The sequence below is a fragment of the Dendrobates tinctorius genome, unplaced genomic scaffold (genome assembly GCF_039654945.1).
Source record: "Dendrobates tinctorius isolate UK_male_01 unplaced genomic scaffold, ASM3965494v1 ptg000211l, whole genome shotgun sequence".
Lineage (NCBI taxonomy): Eukaryota > Metazoa > Chordata > Amphibia > Anura > Dendrobatidae > Dendrobates > Dendrobates tinctorius.
In genome coordinates, this window is record NW_027361878.1 from 22,991,477 (window position 1) to 23,014,467 (window position 22,991).

Below are 22,991 nucleotides of genomic sequence, written 5' to 3' on the forward strand. Positions count from 1 at the left end.
TACATTTAGTCCTGGATTTTCGTATGCTCTTTTTTGTGTTCCATTGCTTGGAAATTTACCCGTTTTTATGTATGTTTCTAATAAAGATATTTTATACAAAAAAAATTTTTTTTTTGGCAATTTATCGTCTTTTTCCCTTGGTAATATCTGGGGTTGTGTGTATTCATATAATAAAGATGGCAAACTGATGTTTTATTTCATTAAATGGAATCTGTCACCCCATTTTTGACTATGAGATGCAGCCACCGCCATCGGGGGCTTATCTGCAGCATTACAGAATGCTGTAGATAAGCCAGATGTCGGTGCCGGCAGCTCATTTTCGAAAAATGGGGTGACAGATTCCCTTTAAAATACTTTTTTCAGGCTGTATTTTTTTTTTTTTTTTAAACAGTAATAAAACATAACTTTTACTAAGACATGTTAAAAGCTACCCCAAAAAGGGAGTGTATATTAAGAACACTGGTTGCTAAAATGTGAACGACCACAAAGAGAGTAATACAAATCTCTATGTCCAAAAGGAAAAAATGCAACTGATCCCAGTTCTCTATATGTCAGTCGGACTGGAGACAATGCAAACTTGATCTCAGGGCAGTCCAAGGATAAAATTCACTCAAAACAGCAAATAGATCATACCAAATGCAGTAATTGAGACCCAAATGAAGGGAATCAATGCAATAGACCATACAGTGGGTAAGAAATTAAATCAATAAACAAAAATAACATAGAACAATCTCACCCAAGTGTTGTTGCGGGGCGTGAGTCATCAGAATCCATTCTTTGAATAACCAGGATTCGTGTAGAGGGGACAGGTTAGATTGCCCTATTAAGCCCTGTCAAGGCTGGCATAAACCTATCGCCCCAGACTCCCGCCCTTACAAGGGTAGTCCACAGCTAGCCCTTATATATATAGCCCTAAATTCACCCTGTGCGTCCCGACGTGTTTCTTAATTCCGTGAGTCTTCAGTGGACCGGTCAGCACTCTAAGGGTCTTTCAATAAAATGGAGAGCATAAAGGGAAGGTTACTCCCGTGCTTTTCCTGGTCTAATAATATCTTATTATTAGGGTGACGCCTCTCCATTACTAACCGGGCTTGATGTTACCTTATAATACAAAAGGTGACATCAACCCCATATGCTACAGGGTAGTGCGAAGAGAGAGGCTAAGTGCCGGAATTGGCACATCTTAGAGATTATAGGGGGACCCCACGCTTTTTTTTTTTTTTTTTTTTTTTTTGGGTCCCCCTATTTTAACAGCCAGTAAAGGCTATGCAGACAGCTGCAGGAAGATATTCATAGCCTGGGAAGATCCATGGGTATTGCCCACTTCCCAGGCTATAAACATCTGCCCCCAGTCGCATGCTTTCCCTGTCTGGCGCAGAAAATTGAGAATTGCACGGGAGCCCACGCCATTTTTTTCTAAAAAAAAATTTAACATTGTTCATCACTAAACATCGGCCTTGGTATTATATATCTATAGACAGATATACCTATCTATAGATCTATTTATAGATCTATCCATCTGTGTAAACTTTCTTCAATGGAGTATGTAAGGCCTGTTTCACACATCCGTTTTTTGGCATCTGCATGGATCCGCCAAAGTGTGAAAAAACGGATCCGTTTTGCCGCAAACGGATCCGTTTTTGACGGATCCGCGGTAGCCGCTAATGGAAGTCTATGGGACAAAAAACGGATCCGCCAAAAAAAGGCGGATCCATTTTTTAAACGGAAAACGACGGATTTTGACAGATTTTAAAAAACGGAAGTGTGATCCAGGCCTAAGAGAACAGTTTGGACAAGGAAATGACATCACAATTCTTTGTTAACTAATAGATCTTTATTTAGCTGACAAAAACGCATCCAATTCCCTTTAAACGCCTGAAAATCTACGTATAAAAAGGCGTGGATTTTTACCTGCGTTTTCTGCCAAGAGAGGAAGAACCTGCGCAGAAAATTCCACAGGCCAATCCGCAACGTCTGCACATACCCATACAGACAGATTCATCATTTGCATTTTTTTTAATTTAAAGTAATTTTTCCTTCAGTTAGTAGGATACACTGATGATTTTTGCTCCAAATTCATCAAAATGATGCACGCGGTTCATGAATTTTGAGCAAAGTAAAAAATAAAAAGCTCTTTATTTTTGTCTTAAACCCTTTTTTTGGGATGAGCTTACATCTGCATAAGAAAAAAAAAAAAAAGAAAAAAAATACGTCAAACTCATAAAACAGACTTAAAAGAAAAAAGGTACAAATGAAAAAGTCAAACTGTACAAAAGACACACAAATGCAATTATGAAATCAGACCCATAGTGTGGTATGCTTTACTGAAAGTTGTCCTGTTAAGATATGAAAAAAACAAAACATGATGATTTTTTTTTTTTTTTATTCGATGCAAACCTGATCGCAGCAGCACAATGAGCCGTAGCTCCATCTATAGAAAACAGAGTGTTGTCCAGGGCAGAAATTAATTGCTACGAATGCTGTATAAAATGCCTAATAAAAATTATTTCAGAGGTCGGCCCATGAGACATGATTAAAAAAAAACTCAAGTCACATTTCATTGTTCTGTGCTCTTCTTATAAAATCTGTTTTGTTCTTTTTCTTAAATACAAAAAAAAAGTATATATAGTGGCACATTGGGTAACTTCAGAGTATGCTCTCCAGTGGGGCACCCACGTCTTGCAAGACTTCATGCAGAAAATTTCATCCCAGTAGTTCAGTCCATCATCTGGAAATGGCTACAGTGACCGTGTAAGGAAGCCGCTGTTGTCCCCGGTTGTAGTGAATAAGAGTGCGGCCACCCTGGCGTCAGCTGTGAAAAGACAGGAGCGGAATAAATTTAATATGCAAATGATCTGAGGCATAGCCCAAATTCACATTCAAAAAGGGGTTTATGTGCATCTGTCAATACTGAATATCTGGCACTGCTTACAGCCAGAATCAAAATGATTCAACCCCCAATGCAAATTAGGTTTATTAGCAAAATTTACAAACTTCTGTCGAGCAAAAACAATTTAAAATGATTCATTTCAACTACTTTATCCAAATTCATCACACGACACCACTTTTACTTACAACTGGAATCAGAATTATTAACCCAGTTATGAAAAGCATCTTTAGGACAGCACCTCTAGCTGTTATGACCTGCTGCCACTTTGATTCCTAAGCAGACACAGTCGTCTGGCATAGTTCATGGAGGAATTTTAGCTCATTCTTCATGGACAACACCTCCCGTTCACTAACATTTTTTTAGGTATCAGTTCCGCAACCACTTTCTTCAAATCCCACCAAAAATGTTCTACGGGTTTCAAGTCGGGCAACTCAATAGTAACCCCACTCTTGGATTTTTTTTTTTTTTTTTTTTTAAACCATGCAGCTTTGCTAGATTTTCCTTGGTTCATTGTGCTGTGAGAAGGACCAATGACGCCTGAGCTTCCTCACAGAAGGCATGAAGTTTGCTCCTAGGATTTCCTGATTGAATCCATACTGCCCTTTACACAGAGCAGGTTTCCAATGCCTGAGAAAGCATAGCAGGGCCAGAGCATCACCGAGCCACAGCCATGCTTCCCTGCAGGCATCACCAAGCCACTACCATGATTCCCTGCAGGTGGCATCACCACCATGCTTTACTATAGGCAGGGTGTTCTTTGCACCATATGCTTTCTTCTCCAGACATACCAATGATCCGTAGGCATAAGAGGTTTATTATTTTTTTTTCTTACTGTTCCACAGAAAAGAATACCAAACAGTCTGTGGCTTATTTATATGGTTAGGAGAACATTGGAGCTGGAAGAGAAGACATCTTTGAGTTTAGATATAGTGATCTTGGGCCTTTAGTATTCTTCTACCAAATCTTGCTTCAGTTCTTGTGCAATCACTCAAGGGTTTCGGACCACCTGCCAACTCCAGAATCTGGTGGCAGTGGGTGAGAGCTTCCTTTTTCTGCCATGTCCAGGTAGTGTAACCAGTGAACTGGCAAACTAGATTTACAACTGTATGTCTACGAACATTCAGTGTCCATGTATGTTTTGGCATCATTTTCTTTGTTTATACAAGGTATCTATCTCTTCTATTACCTTTTTAGACCACTCGCTCTTGAAAACCCAAGAATATTAGTGAACTGGAAGCCATTTCACCATGAGAAATTAGCCAAGATACTTCAGGAAAGCTGCCAGAACCTAGTGTCTGGCTACGCATCTCGTTTGTAGCAGGTCATAACAGCCAAAAGGTGTTCTACTAAACACCTGTCATAAATGGGTTGAATGATTCTGAGACGGCAGTAGTCCATAAAAGTTGCATTTTTGCATTGAATTTGGAGAAATCTCTTGTTATATTAGTTGTACATTTTATTAATAACCCTAGTTTGCAATGGGGTGGTGAAAATATTCTGTAGTTTACGGCGTGAACGATCCACTTACGGTAACTTAATAGAAGTTCCTTTTTATACCTGCTTCCTGGTACATCTGGAAATCTGGCCATGCACAGTTGTAAGGGTCTAATGTTATAAGCTAGAAGTATGGTCAGCTGTGCACGTGTTGGCTCGTTAGCGTAGATTGACCACAGACATTTTTGTACACAGATGACAGAAATCAGATCTATATAGAGAGAGAAATACTAGGAACACACAGACCTTGATGGAAAAAATAAAGTATTGACTGGAAATCCCATCACTACACCTGTAGATAAATTCCCACAGGGGTGTAAATTACAAAATGGGGTCACTTTAGGTGGGAGGATTCCGCTCTTCTGGCGCTTAGGAGCTCTGTATATGGAGTCCGCAAACTATTCTACAATAATTTGCTCTCCAAGAGTCCAATAGCGCACCGTCCCTCCCGAGTCTCGCTGTGTGGCTAAGTAATACTGTACAGCCACATATGGGGTATTGTCACGCTCAGCAGAACTTATAGGCCACATTTTGGAGCCATTAACTATTTCCCAGTGTGAAAATGTAAAATTTGGGGCTAAAACAAAATTTTGGTGCTAAAAACGTAATTATTTTTTCTTCACTGCCAAATGGTATAAACTTCTGTGACACACCTGTGGTGTCAATATGATCACTGGACCCCTAGATGGATTGATTCAGGAGAGTAGTTTGTAAAATGGGGTCACTTTTGGGAGGGTTCTGCTGTTCTGGAACCTCAGGGGCTCTGCCAGTGGGTCATGGCACCCTCAAAATCTGCACTATAATATGGTGCTTCTTCCCGTCTGAGCTTTGCACTATGCCTCAAAAGTAGTTTTTGACCACATGAGTTATTGGTGAACTCAGGAGAAATTGCACAACAAATTGTAAAGTCAATTTTCTTCTATTTAGCCTTCGCAAAAATGAAAAATTTGGAGCTAAAAGCAACGTTTTTTTATTTTTAATTTTCACAGCCTAATGTTATCAAGTTCTGTGAATCACCTCCAGGTTCGAAGTGCTTACCACACCTCTAAATAAGTTCCTTGAGGGGTCTAGTTTCCAATATGGTGTCACTTGTGGGGGCTTTACCACTGTTTAAACACATCAGGGGCTCTCCAAACGCGACATGATGTCCGCTAAAGATTCCAGTCAATCAAGTGGCGCTCCTTCCCTTCCGAGCCCCTATATATCGGGCATTGGCATACTCAGGAGAAAATGTACCCCAAAATTTGCTGTGCAATTTCTCTTGTTACCCTTATGAGAATGAAAAATTTGTGGTTAAAGGAAAATTTGTGAGAAAATTTTATATTTTCCATTTTTTCTTCCACATTGCCTCAACTCCAGCGGTGCACCTAAAGGGTTAATTAACTTTTTGAATGTGTGTTTAGCACTTTAAGGGGTGTAGTTTAGAATGGTGTCACACTTGGGTATTTTCTTTCATATAGGCCCCTCAAAGTCACTTCATATGTGATCTCTAAGAAAAAAAAAAAAAAAATTTAAGTTTTGTTTGAAAATGAGAAATTGCTGATGAACTTTTAACAGTTACGACTTCCTAACAAAAATTCCTGTGTCCCCCAATGAAGCGATACAGAAAAATGATGTTTAAAAACGGATGCTGATGTAGACGTGTGGGAAGTGTTATATTAACTATTATGTGACATAACTCATTTAACCAGTTAAGGACCAAGGTTATTTTCGTTTTTGCGTTTGTTTTCCGCTCCCTTTCTTCCCAGAGCCATAACTTTTTTATTTTTCCGTCAATATGGCCATGTGAGGGCTTATTTTTTGTGGGACGAGTTGTACTTTTGAACAACACCATTGATTTTACCATGTCGTGTACTACAAACGGGAAAAGAATTGCAAGTGCGGTGAAATTGCAAAAAAAAGTGCAATCCCACACTTGTTTTTTGCTTGGCTTTTTTGCTAGGTTCACTAAATGCTAAAACTGTCCTACCATTATGATTCTCCAGGTCATTACAAATTCATAGACACCAAACATGTCTAGGTTCTTTTTAATCTAAGTGGTGAAAAAAAAATCCAAAGTTTGCTAAAAAAAACCCAAAACAAAACACCATTTTCCGAGACCCGTAGCGTCTCCATTTTTCGTGATCTGGGGTCGGGTGAGGGCTTATTTTTTGCGTGCCGAGCTGACATTTTTAATGATACCACTTTTATGAAGACACGTTCTTTTGATTGCCCGTTACTGCATTGTCACAGACATCAAAAAAACTTAATTCTGGGTTTTTTTTTTTTTCTCGCTACGCCATTTTGCGATCGGGTTAATGCTTTTTTCTTTCTTGATAGATAGGGCGATTCTGAACGCGGCGATACCAAACGTGTGCATGTGTAATTTTTTTTTTTTTTTATTGTTTTATTTTGAATAGGGCGAAAGGGGGGTGATTAGAACTTTATTTTTTTTTTCATATTTTAAAAATTTTTTTTTTTTTTTTTTTTAATCTTGTCATACTTCAATAGCCTCCATGGGAGGCTAGAAGCATGCCATACTTGATCGTCTCTGCTACATATAGGCGATGAGCAGATCGCCTATATGTAGCAGAATTACTGCATACCTATGAGCGCCGACCACCGGGTGGCGCTCATAGCAAAGCGGCATCAACAATCATAGAGGTCTCCAAGAGACCTCTGGTTGTTATGCCAATGCATCACTGACCCCCGATCACATGACGGGGGGGGGGGTCAGCGATGACCTAATTTCCGGCCCAGCGGCCGGAAGCGCCGGTTAAACGCCGTTGTCAGCGTTTGACAGCGGCATTTAACGGGTTAATAGGTGCAGGTGGCTCGCGATTCCACCTGCGCCTATTGCGGGCACATGTCAGCTGTTCAAAACAGCCAACATGTCCCTGCTTTGATACGGGCTCAGCGCCGGAGCCCTCATCAAAGCAGGGGAGAAGTCCAATGACGGACTGTGTCCGTCATTGGACATTAAGGGGTTAACCCCTTTCCGACATCGGGCGTAATAGTACACCGATTTTGGACTCCCTCTTTGGTGTGGGCTCTGGTGCTAAGACCGCACCTTTCCAGGCACATGTCAGCTGATATATGCCCACAACAGCCACGGGTGGAATAGCGATCCACCTGCAGATGTTAACTAGTTAAATCCCACCCATCGGTGACCTCGTCACATGATCGCGGGTCACCGGTCAGCATGACAACCAGAGGTCTCCAGCAGACCACTGTGGCTGTCATTGCCGGATTGCTATGAGAGCTGCCCGGCGGTCATAGCAAGTGAGCAATTCTGCTACACACAGGTGATCTGATCATCACCTGTGTGTAGCAGAGGAGATCAAAGTAGTGCAGCTCCTAGTCTCCCATGGCTACAAAAAAAAAAAAAAAAAAAAAAAAAAAAAAAAAAAAGCTTTAAAAATATTTAAAAAAAATATATATATAGAAGTTCAAATCACGCCCCTTTCGCCCCATCCAAAATAGAACAAATTAAAATCAAATATACAGATATTTGGCATCGCCGCGTTCAGAATATCCAAGATTTAAAAAAAAAAAAAAAATCCGATAGCTAAACAGCGTAACGAGAAAATTTTTTTAAAAAGTGTCAGAATTACATTTTTTCTTTGTTTGCCACTACATTGCAATAACCGGCGATCAAAGGATCGTAACGAGAAAAACGAGAAAACAAAAACACCTCTGGTAGTGAAGGGATTAAAGAGAATAAAAATTAAAAGTTTGAAAATTGTGAAATTTTCTAAATTTGCGCCAAATTTACGATATTTTCACAAGTTAACGCAAGTCATATCGAACAAATTTGGCCACTAGCAAAGTACAATTTGTCACTAAAAAAAAAAACAAAAAAACCCCAAGCTCAATCACTGGGATCCCTTGAAGCGTTCGAGAATTGTTATCACAAAGTGACATTGGTCAGAATTGTAAAATTTGGCCTGGTCAGGAAGGTGTAAAACAGGTTTGGGGGGGGGGCTTGTGAAGGGGTTAAATACCATGTTCCCCCCATGTAAAATAAGATCCTCGCCTCCCATTCTGGTGCCGGTCATGTTATGCCACATTAGTAATGCTGTCAAAAGAAGAAGTCCAAGTAGTGGATGAACCCTTTAAGGATGGTCTGATATCTCAGGGACTTTTCACAGAACGTTGTTCTAAGTTCATGTCTTTTTTTTATGCCCTTGTTTACATTCACATTTAAAGACAAGGCATCTCCTTGGTACTTTCCACATGAGAAGTCTGAGCAGGTTCTCCAAGTCTAAGGTCAGTCGTAAGACAATTATCAAAGAATGATCACTGATGACCTGACAAGTCGCAGAACTTCTTAGCAAGTTAAGGGCATTCTTCACTTCTCTGTAGGGTCGGCCACAAGCAGCAGCTCCATGAACCTCACCTTGGAAGCTGCACCTTATTTCAGAGTCTGCACACTGTTCAAGGTGATAACGCATCAAAAGGAGACAAATGTGCTAAAACACGAGTTGGCTGACAACCAGGTATTTCCCTGAAAGGTATCCTCTACCTCCATGTTTTTCTACATTGCTAAACCAAGGACCTGCTAGATGCTTGAGTGTACCGACACGTAAGGAGAGGTACATCGATGCAAGATCGCTCCATGGGAGGTGGGGACAGGAGGCCACGTAAAGATTACATAATGTCCATAAATAATATTCAAAGCAAAAAAGTATATTAGAAGATCAGGGATAGAGGAGAGGAAGGATAAATACACACGTTGTGAAAATGGGCACACATAAAATACAGGTACAAGTCAGTAGCCATTATCAAATATACCAATAATGGGTGTACTTATGTCCATGCACAATCTCAGTTTACCTATATTGAAATTAATCAATCTGTACCCCAGGTTGTCGTATAACGACAATAATGAATAATAATGTATAGTTTCTGCCCTGTGACAAAGGCTCTGCCAAAACGCGCGTCAGGGTGGACACACGTCCATTCAGTAGCCCTGGTATATATTTAGTGACGCTTAACCACAGGTCACTTACTTCTTGGAATACATGCATCTTTTCCAATACTTTGAATATTATTTATGGACATTAGATTTTTTTTTGTGTTTGCTCTCACATTACGTAATGGTCTGATAGACATGTAAAAGCCTTCAGAAATACCCTGGTTTAGGGAGAGAGGGAAAAAAGACAAGTGCGGCGCTTTCTCTGAGCGCAATATGTTTTTACCAACAGTAAATAAATTCTTTTAGTTGTGGTTATGCTCACCTTCAATCAGTAAGAGCTGGAAGTGGATGTATTCAAGAAATCCTAAGGTGATTAGCGCCACGTTTGCTTGGAGTTTTTTTTTTTTTACTTAGACATGTAAAAGCGCCACGGAATAAATGGCACTAAAATAATAATAGCCAACCTAGAAACAAAAATAACTTAACGGGGGAGTGGGTGGGGTTGGTGCTAAAGAGAAATCTGTTTTTTTTTTTTTTTAATTAAAAGGCACACTGCAGTTTTAAACCTATATAGTTTGGCAAACAAGTTGTGCGGAGACAACCTCTTTAAGTATCAGCACCAGATCCTGTATTACTTACTGTTCATTCATGCCTTCTGCAATTATTTCTTAGGCCGGGATCACCCTATTTCGCACGAGTTTCTCACATCAACACCCGGTGCTGCTGCCAGCACTCAGGACTGGAGCTGCGGCTCCATGTATTTCTATGCAGCCGCAGCTCCGGTCCTGAGTGCCGGCAGCAGCGCCGGGGGTTGATGCGAGCAACTCGTGCGAGTTTCTCGTATCACACATGGTAGTGTGATCCCAGCCTTAGCTTATAACTAGACTACCCCATTAAAGAATTTCATTTTTTTGTGCAAAAATATGGCTTTTTGTGCAACATTTATTTGTGACAAAAAATAAATTGCCTCTCGGCGCTTTTCTTTTTATTGGGTCCCTAGTATTTTTTCCCTAAACGAGCAAGCTCTAGGTTTGGCATTGGACGAGTGCTGGATGGCTTCTACCTGGGGCAGAGTATTTTATTCCACAGCACTGACCAGGTTTGGGGATGGAGCATCTTCAGCGAGTGCAGGTGGTTTTTCATGTATAAGGTATTCTCTGATACATTTCTCTTTAAAAACAAATAATGCAATCCTGCACCTCTTAACTCAGAGCAGTGTACCGGATGTCGCCTCGGATACTTTTTGTCTGCCATTATCTAAATTTGAGCACAATTTCTGCCTACAAGGTTTTAACTCTCCACAGTAAAGAACTGAATGGCAGCTCAGAAGTGCCATTACCTGACTTCACTCCTCCGCAGAGAACGGTTAATCCTTCTCACTCTCCGACTCACTCTTCTCTTTGCTCTTCCATCGCAATAAATTAAGAATCATGTCCCGTATACTCTTGTTTCCAGTCATCTGGGCAGCGGCACCTGCGCTTTTAGGACGAGGAAGACCCTGGGGGACAAAATTTAGTGACCAAATTGTATTACACAAACCAGACAAATAATAATCATAGTGATATATTGATTGTTGGCATAAATCTGCTTCTGAATAGTAGATACGGCGAGACATTATCATTGCACCACATCAGGCTTACTATGCAGAAATGGCACTGGGGATGCTGAAAACTCTAGTAGGAGGTCGTAGTAATCCATAGATGTCTGCAGAACTGTCCGTCAATCATCACTGACGGGGGTGAGCGCTCCCCTCAGGAGGACTTATTACTAGTAATGTGCTGCTTTCTGGGATCGACCCTGATGCACAATGAGGCTCGGATCAGCCAGGATGTCTTTGGTCGGCTATACCTCGTAGAAAATGTGTCCTGTCTAATCACCTCTAATGCAGGACCAAAAGTGAAGTCTCTGCCCTCCGTCCCACCTGAGATCCTACTATAGATTAATGTGATGCAAACATCAGAAGCCATAAGTGTCATTGAGTTATCACGTTCCAGCAAACTTACAGCAGAAACATTGTTTTTTATAGAAGCTGCCAATACTATAAATTATGCCATGTATAAACCCCATGTATCATAGAAAAAGCCATTCATTTTCATAATTTATGATTGTCTGCTATGCCGCCAGGTCTACTGCTCTGCCGCCAAGACATTTACTGCTCTCTTGCGCTGTCTAACCCAAGAAATAGACAACTACAGGCTAGAGTTGATCAAAAAGACTTGCAGGATCCTGGTCCAGCAGCCACGACTGTGCTCCATCACGTGACTGGGGGTCCTGAGAGATAGCAGTCGGACGAATGTTTGAGCTATCCCATGTGCTTGGCCAGCTATAGTCATTACCTGTAAAGATCACTTACTTTTTGGGGTTTTTTTTCCCCTCTTCTATGACACTGCTGTGTGCAGTATTCCTTTCATAATCAACACATTAATATTTCTGTACAGCGACATCGATGTGCATAAAGTCACATTTCGTGACATCATCCGTACATCTTTGGTACCACATCATGGTCACGGTGCAGCGATGACACAGCTTGTTATCTTGGTGGCATGGCATCACAGAGCTAATAAGTACAGTGATGTCACAGTGCAGGGTTAATAAATACGTGATGTTTATGGTGGGATATTGTTGTGTGCTTAATGCTGGTTCCGTGACATAACCCTGAGAATTACTGCTGTGCAGAGGTCACAGTGACGTCTGTATGGTGGTGCCTAAAATCACCCCAACACATAAGCAGAATCCAGTGCTTTATAATTGTAGGTATAGAGGAGCTTCGCTGCACATATTGCAATGTGGCCTGGGAATCTGTCAGCAGGTTTTACTATGTAATCCACGAGCAGTGTGACGTGGGGCAGAGAGACGCAGATTTCAGTGACACATCATTTACCCAGTGTTTTATCAGCAGGAGATCATCATTACAGCACTAGGTTTCTCGTGACTCCAGGTCCAACCACAGCCTCAACACAGACAGGTAGCTTTCTGTCTACAATGTACAGTATGTTGACAGGTAGCAGCCTATCGGGTGGAAGTGGTGTGGTTGGCCCCGGAGGCATGAAACACCCAGTCCTGTAGTGATAATCTCCTGCTGATAAAACATTTCTATTCTTAATACAAAAACACAGTTTCATAAGTGAGACATTGCTGGAATCAGGCGCTCTTCCCCTACATCATGCTACTCTCACATTACATACAATACACAAAAAGAACTGTGGTTCTCAATTAAAATTAGAGGTCCAGTTCCAAGAAGAGATCCATGATAAAATTTATAATTTATTAATTCAAAACAAGTATACCAACAAATGTCATGAAGGGGATGCCGTTCGAAAGGACTCTTTAAACATCCGTAGTATAATAGCTGATATATGGAAGAACAATAAATCATATACCTGAGCCGACTTCCCAACAATATTATAATTCCTCCCTATCTGAATAGTGCAATTCTATAACCGATAGCATATCATACAGCAATAGTCCGTATAAGTAGCCCTGCAAGTAGGGGGTCCAAATCCCAATTATGGGTAAATAAAGTGCTCTAGTGCCCAACGGACTACTGTAATGATATAGTTACCCATGGGGGGGGGAAGCAATAAGTCCTATAATTGGATAAAATTTCCAACAATGTCATAATTCTTCCCCTTCCATCTAATGGAATGCTCCAAAGCTGAAAGGTATATAATATATTATACAATAGTAAAGTGCACAATAGTGCTGCCAGTTGGAAGATAGGATCCCAATTATAAATATGTAAAGTGCTCTAGTGTCAGGTTATCCAAATGAAAAAGGGACCCAACCCCAACTGTCAGAGACCAATTTAGTCAAATGTCACATTACCTTGATGGATGTATGCAGTGGTCACGGTGTCCAGTACAGCGTCCCCTCACCCCGACGCGTCAGCTTCTTCCAGGGGAATCAGGCTCTCAGCCCCTACATCATGCTACTCTCAGATTAAATAGCAGAAATCAGATTCCCATTAAAACAACTCTCCACACTGGCATTGAAAAGAGACCAAACATTCGTCATGTATAGTATCCCTACCTGGTGCCTTCCGTTTGCCTCCTGCTGTCTCCTCCTCGGAGACCAGTATTCTCCCTGCATCCAAGATGGGAACTGCAGTGGCCGAGGGAATAGAGGCAAGTCTAAACCACAGGAAAGACGGAGAAAGCATGGTTTTAGACTTACCACCGCACTCCTCATTCCACTGCAGTGGCCATAATGGATGTTGGATGACCAGAATGCCAGCCTCAGTGGAGGAGGCAAGAACCAAGGGTGCCAGGTAGAGCAACTATACATGACGAAAGCAGCCACTTTCAGTGCCGGGTAAAAGTGGGGTTGAGTCGCTTTAGGGTACACCTCTGCTTGTGGCGATTCTGATCCTTCAATAAAATGCCTTCTAATTTCTACATTTGGAACCAAACTTGATACGTTTTACAGAGAGATGAGGAACAGATCAGCAGCACATCTTTCAGATGGTGATTTCAAGAGAACGGAGGAATGACATTTTATAAGCCAGCAGTGATTACCGTGAAGCTTTGGTCAAATTCATCACTCATTCTCCTCAATTCTCGTCCATACCGAGCGGCAACCATTAGGGAAGATGGAGCAGAGCGAGAACGGGAACGGAACTGGTTGAGCTCACCCACGGGGTCCGTCTCCAGCGCCTCTGATGCAGATTCTGTCCGATTGCGAGGTTCTTTTCCTGCCAAAAAAAAAAAATAAAATAATTTTTATAATAAATGAAACGTAAATCAGTTTGCAACATTTGTATCCAGCAGAGCTACAGCCAATGTAAAGCAAAGAGCATGCAGTAAGTACACCCCTACCCCAGGCTGGGGAATAATAGCAAGCTCCGCAATTTGGACCATAACTAGGAAGCAATCAGACTCGCTCTACTGGTCGAGGTCTGTCCCTTCAGCAACCCGCCAAAAAATGAAAGGTTTTAGGATTATATTAACACCAAGTATTGTTTACAGGCAGTGTCACACAGTCTAGATTCTTAGCGGACATTTCTGCCACATTCATCTGAATGGACTTTGCAGAAAGCCATGCACCTGCTGCAGAATCATACCTATTTGGATGAAAAAAAAATTATATAATTTTTGATTGGCAGAAATTTTGGCAGCAAAAGTAAAGTGCGATTATTATCTATATCAGGGGTCCCAAACACGCGGCCCACCACGTCTCACTCCCTGAGGCAGGGGGAAGGCACGCATTCAGGAGCGGCGATGGCATTGGCTGTTCTGTGTGCACACACTGCACAGGACCTGTGATGAGGTCACATAATCAAGGGCCCCAGTGTGTGCAGGACGGACGCTGCTGTCTGTGTGCTGGCTGTCATGGCACTGGATGAAGGTAAGTTTATGCGTGGGTTCAGGAGGGGTTTACAGGGTGTGCGGAGCCGAGCCCTGCGCGTACGAGGTGTGCGGAGCCGAGCCCTGCGCGTACGAGGTGTGCGGAGCCGAGCCCTGCGCGTACGAGGTGTGCGGAGCCGAGCCCTGCGCGTACGAGGTGTGCGGAGCCGAGCCCTGCGCGTACGAGGTGTATTAAGTTTGAAAGGAATGCGGCCCTCCAGCTCAATTTTTTTTTATGTGCGGCCCATTTACTCTGCCGAGTTTGAGACCCCTGATCTATATATTACACATCAATGGATAGAAGAACCTGGCACTCAACTTAATGCAGTAGAAGAGAGAGGTCAGTGTCAGATCGGTGTGGGGTTATAAGCTCAGTACACTGAGCAGTGGCTACTAGCAGGTACGGTAAATGTGCTCCTATTCTCCCCAAGAGGAGCCGATCTGCAGCAGCCAGAAGCAGCGAACAGAGCTGTGCATTTACAGCCCCCCCAATCTGACATGGACATCTATCCTAAGAATATACATCAGTATAGAAGTAGTGGACAACCCCTTTATAGCATTTGACTAAATTCCTCAGATACGCGTATGTGGGGTGCATCATTTGTTTTGTACTGTCATAGGAAAAAAAATATTGCACATTGTCCTCGTCATTTTCAATACTGATGGAAACAGACTTCCAGCACGACTCTTCCCGCAGTGACTGCTTATTGAAGTCAAATAAAAATGTGTTTTTTTATGACACAAACAAAATGCATGGAGAATTTTTTTTAGGCAGCTTGTGAAAGTGAAATACTAGGTACCAGGGTTACAGTGATTCTACCCACAATGAGGGGGGGGGGAGAGGGGGGGGAGAGAGAGAAAAAATAATAAAATAATACCGCTCCAAAAAAACGTTACATTGTCCGTCTACTCCAGCCGGCGGACGCTACAATTCAAACGGATCCGTCAATAAATGGATGCAACGGACGACCATCAGTCAAAATCTGCCGCTAATGCAAGTCTACAGGGGAAAAAAAAACGGATCCGCCAGAAAAATGGCGGATCCTTTTTTTTTTTTTATAAAAACGGCAGATTTTGACTGACGTCAAATAACTGAAGTGTTAAACAGGCCTTAGAAAGACATTTTATTTCAATGCTTTAAGCATTCTCGCATTACAGAAGTTATCCAGGACTAACACATTGGATAGGTCATCAATATCAGGTTTCTGGTGGTCCGACACCAAACACGCACAAAGATCAACTGTTATTTGTTCCCGTGTCGAAAAGATGTATACGATGTACTAGAGTATACATATTAGGAAGAGCTGAATGGAGACTATAGGGAGCGACCTGACTGGTCGGTACGGTGTCGTTACCGGACGGCTTCTCCCAGTTCCACTCCAGTTGATTGACAGTTTTCTGCTCATGCATTTCAATAAGAAGAGACCAATCAATCAACTGAGCAAGGCGGAGAGAAGCCGGCCGAGAACTGCTACAGATAGGTCAACAATATATTAGGTCATAGTTATATCAGTCCTGGCAACTCCTTTAACCCCTTCCCGACCTGTGACACAGCGTATGCGTCATGAAAGTCGGTGCCAATCCGACCTATGACGCATACCCTGTGTCATGAATTCAAAGCCCCCCTGCGGGTCGGGTGACCGGGGTCAATGAAAGGTCACCTGACCCGCAGATACAGGGGGCTTTGTAATTCACCACAGGGGGCGTGGCTTCGCCCCCACGAGGCTACGATCGCTCTGATTGGCTGTTAAAAGTGAAACAGCCAATCAGAGCGATAGTAATATTTCATCAATGAAAATTGATGAAATATTACAATCCAGCCATGGCCGATGCTGCAGTAGCATCGGACATGGCTGGAGACACCGATTTGACCCCCCCCACCGGCGATCGCCCCCCCTGCCACTGAATGACAGCGGCGATCTGCCGCCGCTGTCATCATCTGCCCCCCCTCCCATTCCCTTCGCTCCCCGCCAGCTTCCGATCCCCCCCTCACCCACTCTCACCGCCCCCGGCACCTTCCAAGTCCCCCCGTCGCTCCCGGTGTCCGGCGGGTCCGGTTCATGGGCGCCGCCATCTTAGAAAATGGCAGGCGCATGCGCAGTGCGCCCGCCCGAATCTGCCGGCTGCAGATTCCATTATTTCATTTTGATCACTCTCACAGTGATCAAAATGAAATAAAAAGTAAATGAACCCCCCGATTATCACCCCCATAGGTAGGCAGAACTAATAAAATAAAGAAAATATTTTTATTTTTCCATCAGGGTTAGGGTTAGGGTTGGAAAGAGGGTTAGGGTTAGAATTAGGGTTAGGCTTATGGTTAGTGTTGGGTTTAGGGGTGTGTTGGGGTTAGGGTTGGGATTAGGGTTAGGGATGTGTTGGGGTTAGGGTTGGAGTTAGAATTGAGGGGTTTCCACTGTTTAGGCACATCAGGGGGTCTCCAAACGCGACATGGTGCAACCTTTGATTCCAGCCAATTTTGCGTTCAAAAAGTCAAATGGTGCTCACTCCCTTCCAAGCCCCGACGTGTGCCCAAACAGTGGTTTACCCCCACATATGGGGTATCAGCGTACTCAGGAAAAATTGCACAACTTTTGGGGTCTAATTTCTCCTGTTACCCTTGGGAAAATAAAAAATTGGGGGCTAGAAAATTATTTTTGTGGAAAAAAAAAAAATGTTTTTTTCATTTTCATGTCTCTGCATTATAAACTTCTGTGAAGCACTTGGGGGTTGAAAGTGCTCACCATACATCTACATAAGTTCCTTGGAAGGTCTAGTTTCCAAAATGGGGTCACTTGTGGGGGGTTTCCACTGTTTAGGCACATCAGGGGCTCTGCAAACGTAATGACGACTGCAGACTATTCCATCAAAGTCTGCATTTCAAAACGTCACCACTTCCATTCCGAGCCCTGACGTGTGCCCAAACAATGGTTCCCCCACACATATGGGGTATCAGCGTACTCAGGACAAACTGGACAACAACTTTTGGGGTCCAATTTATCCTGTTACTCTTGTGGAAAAAAAAATTGCGGGCTAAAAATCATTTTTTTTGAGGGAAAAAAATGATTTTTTATTTTCACGGCTCTGCGTTATAAACTTCTGTGAAGCACTTGGGAGTTCAAGGTGCTCACCATACATCTAGATAAGTTCCCTGGGGGGTCTAGTTTCCAAAATGGGGTCACTTGTGGGAGGTTTCTACTGTTTAGGCACACAGGGGCTCAGCAAATATAACATGACGCCCGCAGACCATTCCATCAAAGTCAGCATTTCAAAATGTCACTACTTCCCTGCTGAGACCCAAAGTGTGCCCAAACAGTGGTTCCCCCCACATATGGGGTACCAGCGTACTCAGGACAAACTGGACAACAACTTTTGGGGTCCAATTTCTCCTGTGACCCTTGTGAAAATAAAAAATTGCGAGCTAAAAATTCAATTTTTGAGGAAAAAAAGATTTTTTATTTTCATGGCTCTGCGTTACAATCTTCTGCGAAGCACTTCGGGGTTCAAGGTGCTCACCACACATCTAGGCAAGTTCCTTATGGGGTCTAGTTTCCAAAATGGGGTCACTTGTGGGGGGTTTCCACAGTTTAGGAACATCAAGGGCTCTGCAAATGTAACATGATGCCCGCAGACTATTCCATCAAAGTCAGCATTTCAAAATGTCACTACTTCCCTTCCGAGCCCCGACGTGTGCCCAAACAGTGGTCTCCCCCCACATATGGGGTACCAGCATACTCAGGACAAACTGGAAAACAACTTTTGGGGTCCAATTTATCCTGGTACCCTTGTGAAAATAAAAAATTGCAGACTAAAAAATTTTTTTTTAGGAAAAAAAAAAGATTTTTTATTTTCACTGCTCTGCAGTATAAACTTCTGTGAATCACCTGGGGTTCAAAGTGCTCACTATGCATCTAGATAAGTTCCTTAGGGGGTCTAGTTTCCAAAATGGGGTCATTTGTGGGGGAGCTCCAAAGTTTAGGCACACAGGGGATCTCCAAACACGACATGGTGTCCGCTAACGATTGGAGCCAATTTTCATTTCAAAAAGTCAAATGGCGCTCATTCCCTTCTGCGCCCTGCCGTGCACCCAAACAGTGCCCCCCCCCCCCCCCCCCCCACATATGGGGTACCAGCGTACTCAGGACAATCTGGACAACAACTTTTGTGGTCCAATTTCTCCTGTTACCCTTGTGAAAATAAAAATAGCGTGCTAAAAAATCATTTTTGAGGAAAAAAAATGATTTTTTATTTTCACTGCTCTATGTTATAAACTTTTGTGAGGCACTTGGGGGTTCAAAGTGCTCACTACACATCTAGATAAGTTCCTTAAGGGGTCTAGTTACCAAAATGGTGTCACTTGTGGGGGAGCTCCAATGTTTAGGCACACAGGGGCTCTCCAAACGCGACATGGTGTCCGATAACGATTGGAGCTAATTTTCCATTCAAAAAGTCAAATGGCGCTCCTTCTCTTCCGGGCCCTGCCCTGCACCCAAACAGTGGTTTATGACCACATATGAGGTATTGGTGTCGTCAGGAGAAATTGCCCAACAAATTTTAGGATCCATGTTATCCTGTTGCCCATGTGAAAATGAAAAAACTGAGGCTAAAAGATAATTTTTGTGAAAAAAAAAAGTACTTTTTTTTTTACAGATCAATTTGAGAAGCACCTGGGGGTTCAAAGTGATCACTATGCATCTAGATAAGTTCCTTGGGGGGTCTAGTTTCCAAAATGGGGTCACTTGTGGGGGAGCTCCAGTGTTTAGGCACACAGCGACTCTCCAAACGCGACATGGCAACCGCTAAATATTCCAGCATATTTTCCATTCAAAAAGTCAAATGGTGCTCCTTCCCTTCTGAGCCCTGCCATGCGCCCAAACAGTGGTTTATGACCACATATGAGGTATCGGTATACTCAGGGGAAATTGCCCAACAAATTTTAGGATCCATTTTATCCTGTTGCCCATGTGAAAATGAAAAAATTGATGCTGAAAGGAAATTTGTGTTGGAAAAATTAAAATGTCCATTTTTTCCTTCCACATTGCCTTAGCTGTTGTGAAACACCTGAAGGGTTAATAATCTTCTTAAATGTGGTTTTGAGTGGCTTGAGGGGTGCAGTTTTTAGAATGGTGTCACTTTTGGGTATTTTCTGCCATATAGACCCCTCAAAGTGACTTCAAATGTGAGGTGGTCCCTAAAAAAAATGGTTTTGTAAATTTTGTTGTAAAAATGAGAAATCGCTGGTCAACTTTTAACCCTTATAACTTCCTAACAAAAAAATATTTTGCTTCCAAAATTGTGCTGATGTAAAGTAGACATGTTTGAAATGTTATTTAGTAACTATTTTGTGTCACATAACTCTCTAGTTTAACAGAATAAAAATTCAAAATTTTCGCCAAATTTCTGATTTTTTCACAAATAAACACAAAAATTATCGACCTAAATTTACCACTAACATGAAGCCCAATATGTCACGAAAAAAACAATCTCAGAATCGCTAGGATGCGTTGAAGCGTTCCAGAGTTATTACCTCATAAAGGGACACTGGTCAGAATTGCAAAAAATGGCCAGGTCATTAAGGTCAAAATAGGCTGGGTCATGAAGGGGTTAAGGGGCCCGTTACACATAGCGATATCGCTAGCAATATCGCTGTAACGTCACCGATTTTATGACATAGCAGCGATATCGCTATGTGTGATACTTACCTCCGACCGGCTCCCCCGCTGATTATCGCTGATCGCGCGAGAACGTCCTGGACCATTTCTCGTTGGGCGCTTCCTGCTGGGCTTCCTGTGGCGCCGACGAGCGACATGTGGACGCGGGCGGGAGGACGCAGGATCGCCGCATCTGACAGGTAAGTAGCGACTCCCGACCGCTGCTATGTCGCTGGTGAGAGCTGCCTGTGTGGCAGCTCACTAGCGACCACTTAGCGATGCACCAGCGATCCTGACCGCGTCATATCATTGTCGGGATCGCTGGTACATCGCTAAGTGTAGCTGTACCCAAAGGCTGGAGTGATAAAGACGACAAACACTTTTTTGTTAAGCCTGGGATAAAGCAAACAAAAGTAGCAAGCAGTTTTACCTTTGCCTCGTCTCAAGTTAGGAGAACTCTGATTTCCTCTTGTCTCTTTGTAGGATTGAGGAATGGCTCCTGGGAAAGCTGCACCTTGCTCATGTGGTGGGAATTCTTCTATGGAAAACATAGAGGATGGAGGAGAGTCAGCCATCTGTGGGATCAGAAAAGAAGAAGACATAAATGTTGGCGCCATGTATAATCTGGGAAGTCTATCGGCACACAGAATGGCAGGAAGCCACAAGAGAGCAGGACAAAAATATATAAAAGTTTATATAATATGGACGCGTATAAGATCACTTATGTCCGCTAACCGTGGAAACACAAAAAGTGTATATTGTGAATAAACAAAAGACATACTGGCAAATATTCACCGTACAGATGCATCGATCCAAGTAGTGTTCCGCCCAAGAATCCGGTCATAGACTACATATAAATCATATGTAAAGACACACAGCAAAGATGAAAAGGGGCTCCCTATTAGGCTGGAGTCGCATGCCTAAAGTCGCCATGTAGCCCCAACCTTATGGCGGTGGGCATTTCCTACCTAAAGGGTCCAATGTTGCACCCCTGGCTGATTACCAAAGCAAACAACCTGTCAATCAGCCAAGAAAGGGGTCGCTAAGTAGAGGGAGAGGATAAAAGTTTCTGCCTGGGTTCACTTAAAAAGGTTTTAGCCACCTTTGGGTTTCATTAAAAACTTTGCGTTGTTTTCCTTCTATTGCTGACTGCAGAATGAGTTTAATGAAAGGCTTGTTTAGACTGTCTGAACAGTGGCCATAAACGGCCACCAATCCGCTACAAAAGGGTCAATCAGTGGTCATTTACTACAATGTTTAGGAAGGCCAACCTCACAGACTGATTGCCCACAGGCTGTTATCATTCTCGACAGCATATACTCTAGATGTGCTCCCGAGAACGATTAAATTAAACTCAACTTTGATGATATGGTGATAAATGAGCTCAGTGAAAGGACAGCTGCAGACGAGGGCATTTTCAGTCCCGAGTGTAACCCGACCAATCATCCAATCGCACACGGACCAATGTCAGTCTATGGAGTCGTGCACGTCAGATGTGTTTCCTTGGACCGCTGTCTCAGCCACGTTTGCCGTACACAGGAGAGCACGCTACCTGTCACCTCTGGGAGAATACGAGGATCGACAGTCCAAAATCAGACACGCCGGTTCCTTCTCCCCCCCACATACATGAAGGCAGGGTTCCCCATCTCCAATCCACAAGGCCCGCCAACAGGTCATGCTTTCAGGATTTCCTTTGTATTGTCCAGTGATGGAATTATCACCTGAGCAAGACTAAGGAAATCAAGAAAACATGACCTGTTGGCGGGCCTTGTGGATTGGATGTGGGGAACCCTGCAGTAAGGCTCATGCAGAGATCTGTGCCCATCGGGCCGCAATGCCCGGACTGACCGCGCGTCTCGCGTATTACTGACACTGTCTGTCACGCTCGGGTCTGCCGTGAGATCTCAGACCGATGTGCACAGACATCTGAGCCGCTCACTGTCCGCAGGCTAACATCAGCCCAGTGTGTATGGGGGCTTTACCCAAGTTATCCCGCAGCCAGAGAGGAGGGAAACATACCAGGCAACACTTTTAATGAAACCCAATAGCAAAAATTCCTTTCGGATTCCAAGGCTGTGCGGCGCTGCCCGGACTCAGGATCATACAAGTGACAAGTGCAATGTCTGACCTGTACACCGCTAACTGCCAGCCACCTCTAGGGGGCGCACTACACCTCCAGCTCACAGATGGTGCCAGCCCGTGACTCACCCGTGTATGGTGAGTGAGCAGCCCTCAGTAATGGCGGCCCCCACTCTCTGCGCTCCCGGCACACCGCCCCGGCACCAGCCCTTACCTCCTCAGCCGCCCTCCGGTCAGTGCCGCCTCTGTCGCCGGGCGCTCTCACTCACTCTCAGCCCGTGTCCAGCAGCAGGCGGCGTCCTCATCGCTCCTCCCACAAGACATGTTTACTTCCCTCCTTCCTTCCGGGTTCTCTCATAATCTCCGCCCCCTGCCGCTGTTTCCTGGGTAATTGTTTTCTGCCCCAACCAATCATAGCTCTGAGCTCCAGGAAGCGCCGCCCATCAGTCCTGTCTATACGTCCCACGTGACATAGAAACAGCCGGTAACCATAATAACGCGGGAGGTGTCGGAATGCAGACAGTTAATAGCGAGGTCATGTGACCAGACTGGAGGAAGGAGAGAAAAGGGAGATGGGGCAGTGTGACCTGAAGAGAGGAGACAGCATAGGAGGAGAGAGGGGACGTGTAGGAGAGGGCTGT

General features: G+C 43.5%; 1 protein-coding gene across 1 annotated transcript; it reads right to left on the reverse strand.

The window, feature by feature from the left end:
- Positions 1 to 1,805: 1,805 nt before the first annotated feature.
- BAD (BCL2 associated agonist of cell death) lies at positions 1,806 to 22,724 on the reverse strand. The gene is made up of 5 exons (XM_073554612.1): positions 22,565 to 22,724; positions 20,702 to 20,846; positions 13,796 to 13,971; positions 10,621 to 10,779; positions 1,806 to 2,812 (listed from the first exon to the last, which is right to left on the reverse strand). The coding sequence occupies exons 2-4, from the start codon at positions 20,844 to 20,846 to the stop codon at positions 10,648 to 10,650; spliced, it is 453 nt and encodes a 150-aa protein (XP_073410713.1). The 5' UTR covers positions 22,565 to 22,724; the 3' UTR covers positions 1,806 to 2,812; positions 10,621 to 10,647.
- Between the last annotated feature and the right edge of the window lie 267 nt (positions 22,725 to 22,991).

Excerpts from the sequence above, each read along its gene's own strand:
- BAD (XM_073554612.1), bottom strand. The coding sequence starts at position 20,846 with ATGGCTGACTCTCCTCCATCCTCTATGTTTTCCATAGAAGAATTCCCA. Across the intron at positions 13,972-20,701 it reads TAACTTGAGACGAGGCAAAG|GAAAAGAACCTCGCAATCGG; the intron begins GTAAAACTGCTT and ends TTTTTTTGGCAG. Across the intron at positions 10,780-13,795 it reads AATTTGACCAAAGCTTCACG|GGTCTTCCTCGTCCTAAAAG; the intron begins GTAATCACTGCT and ends TTTGTCCCCCAG.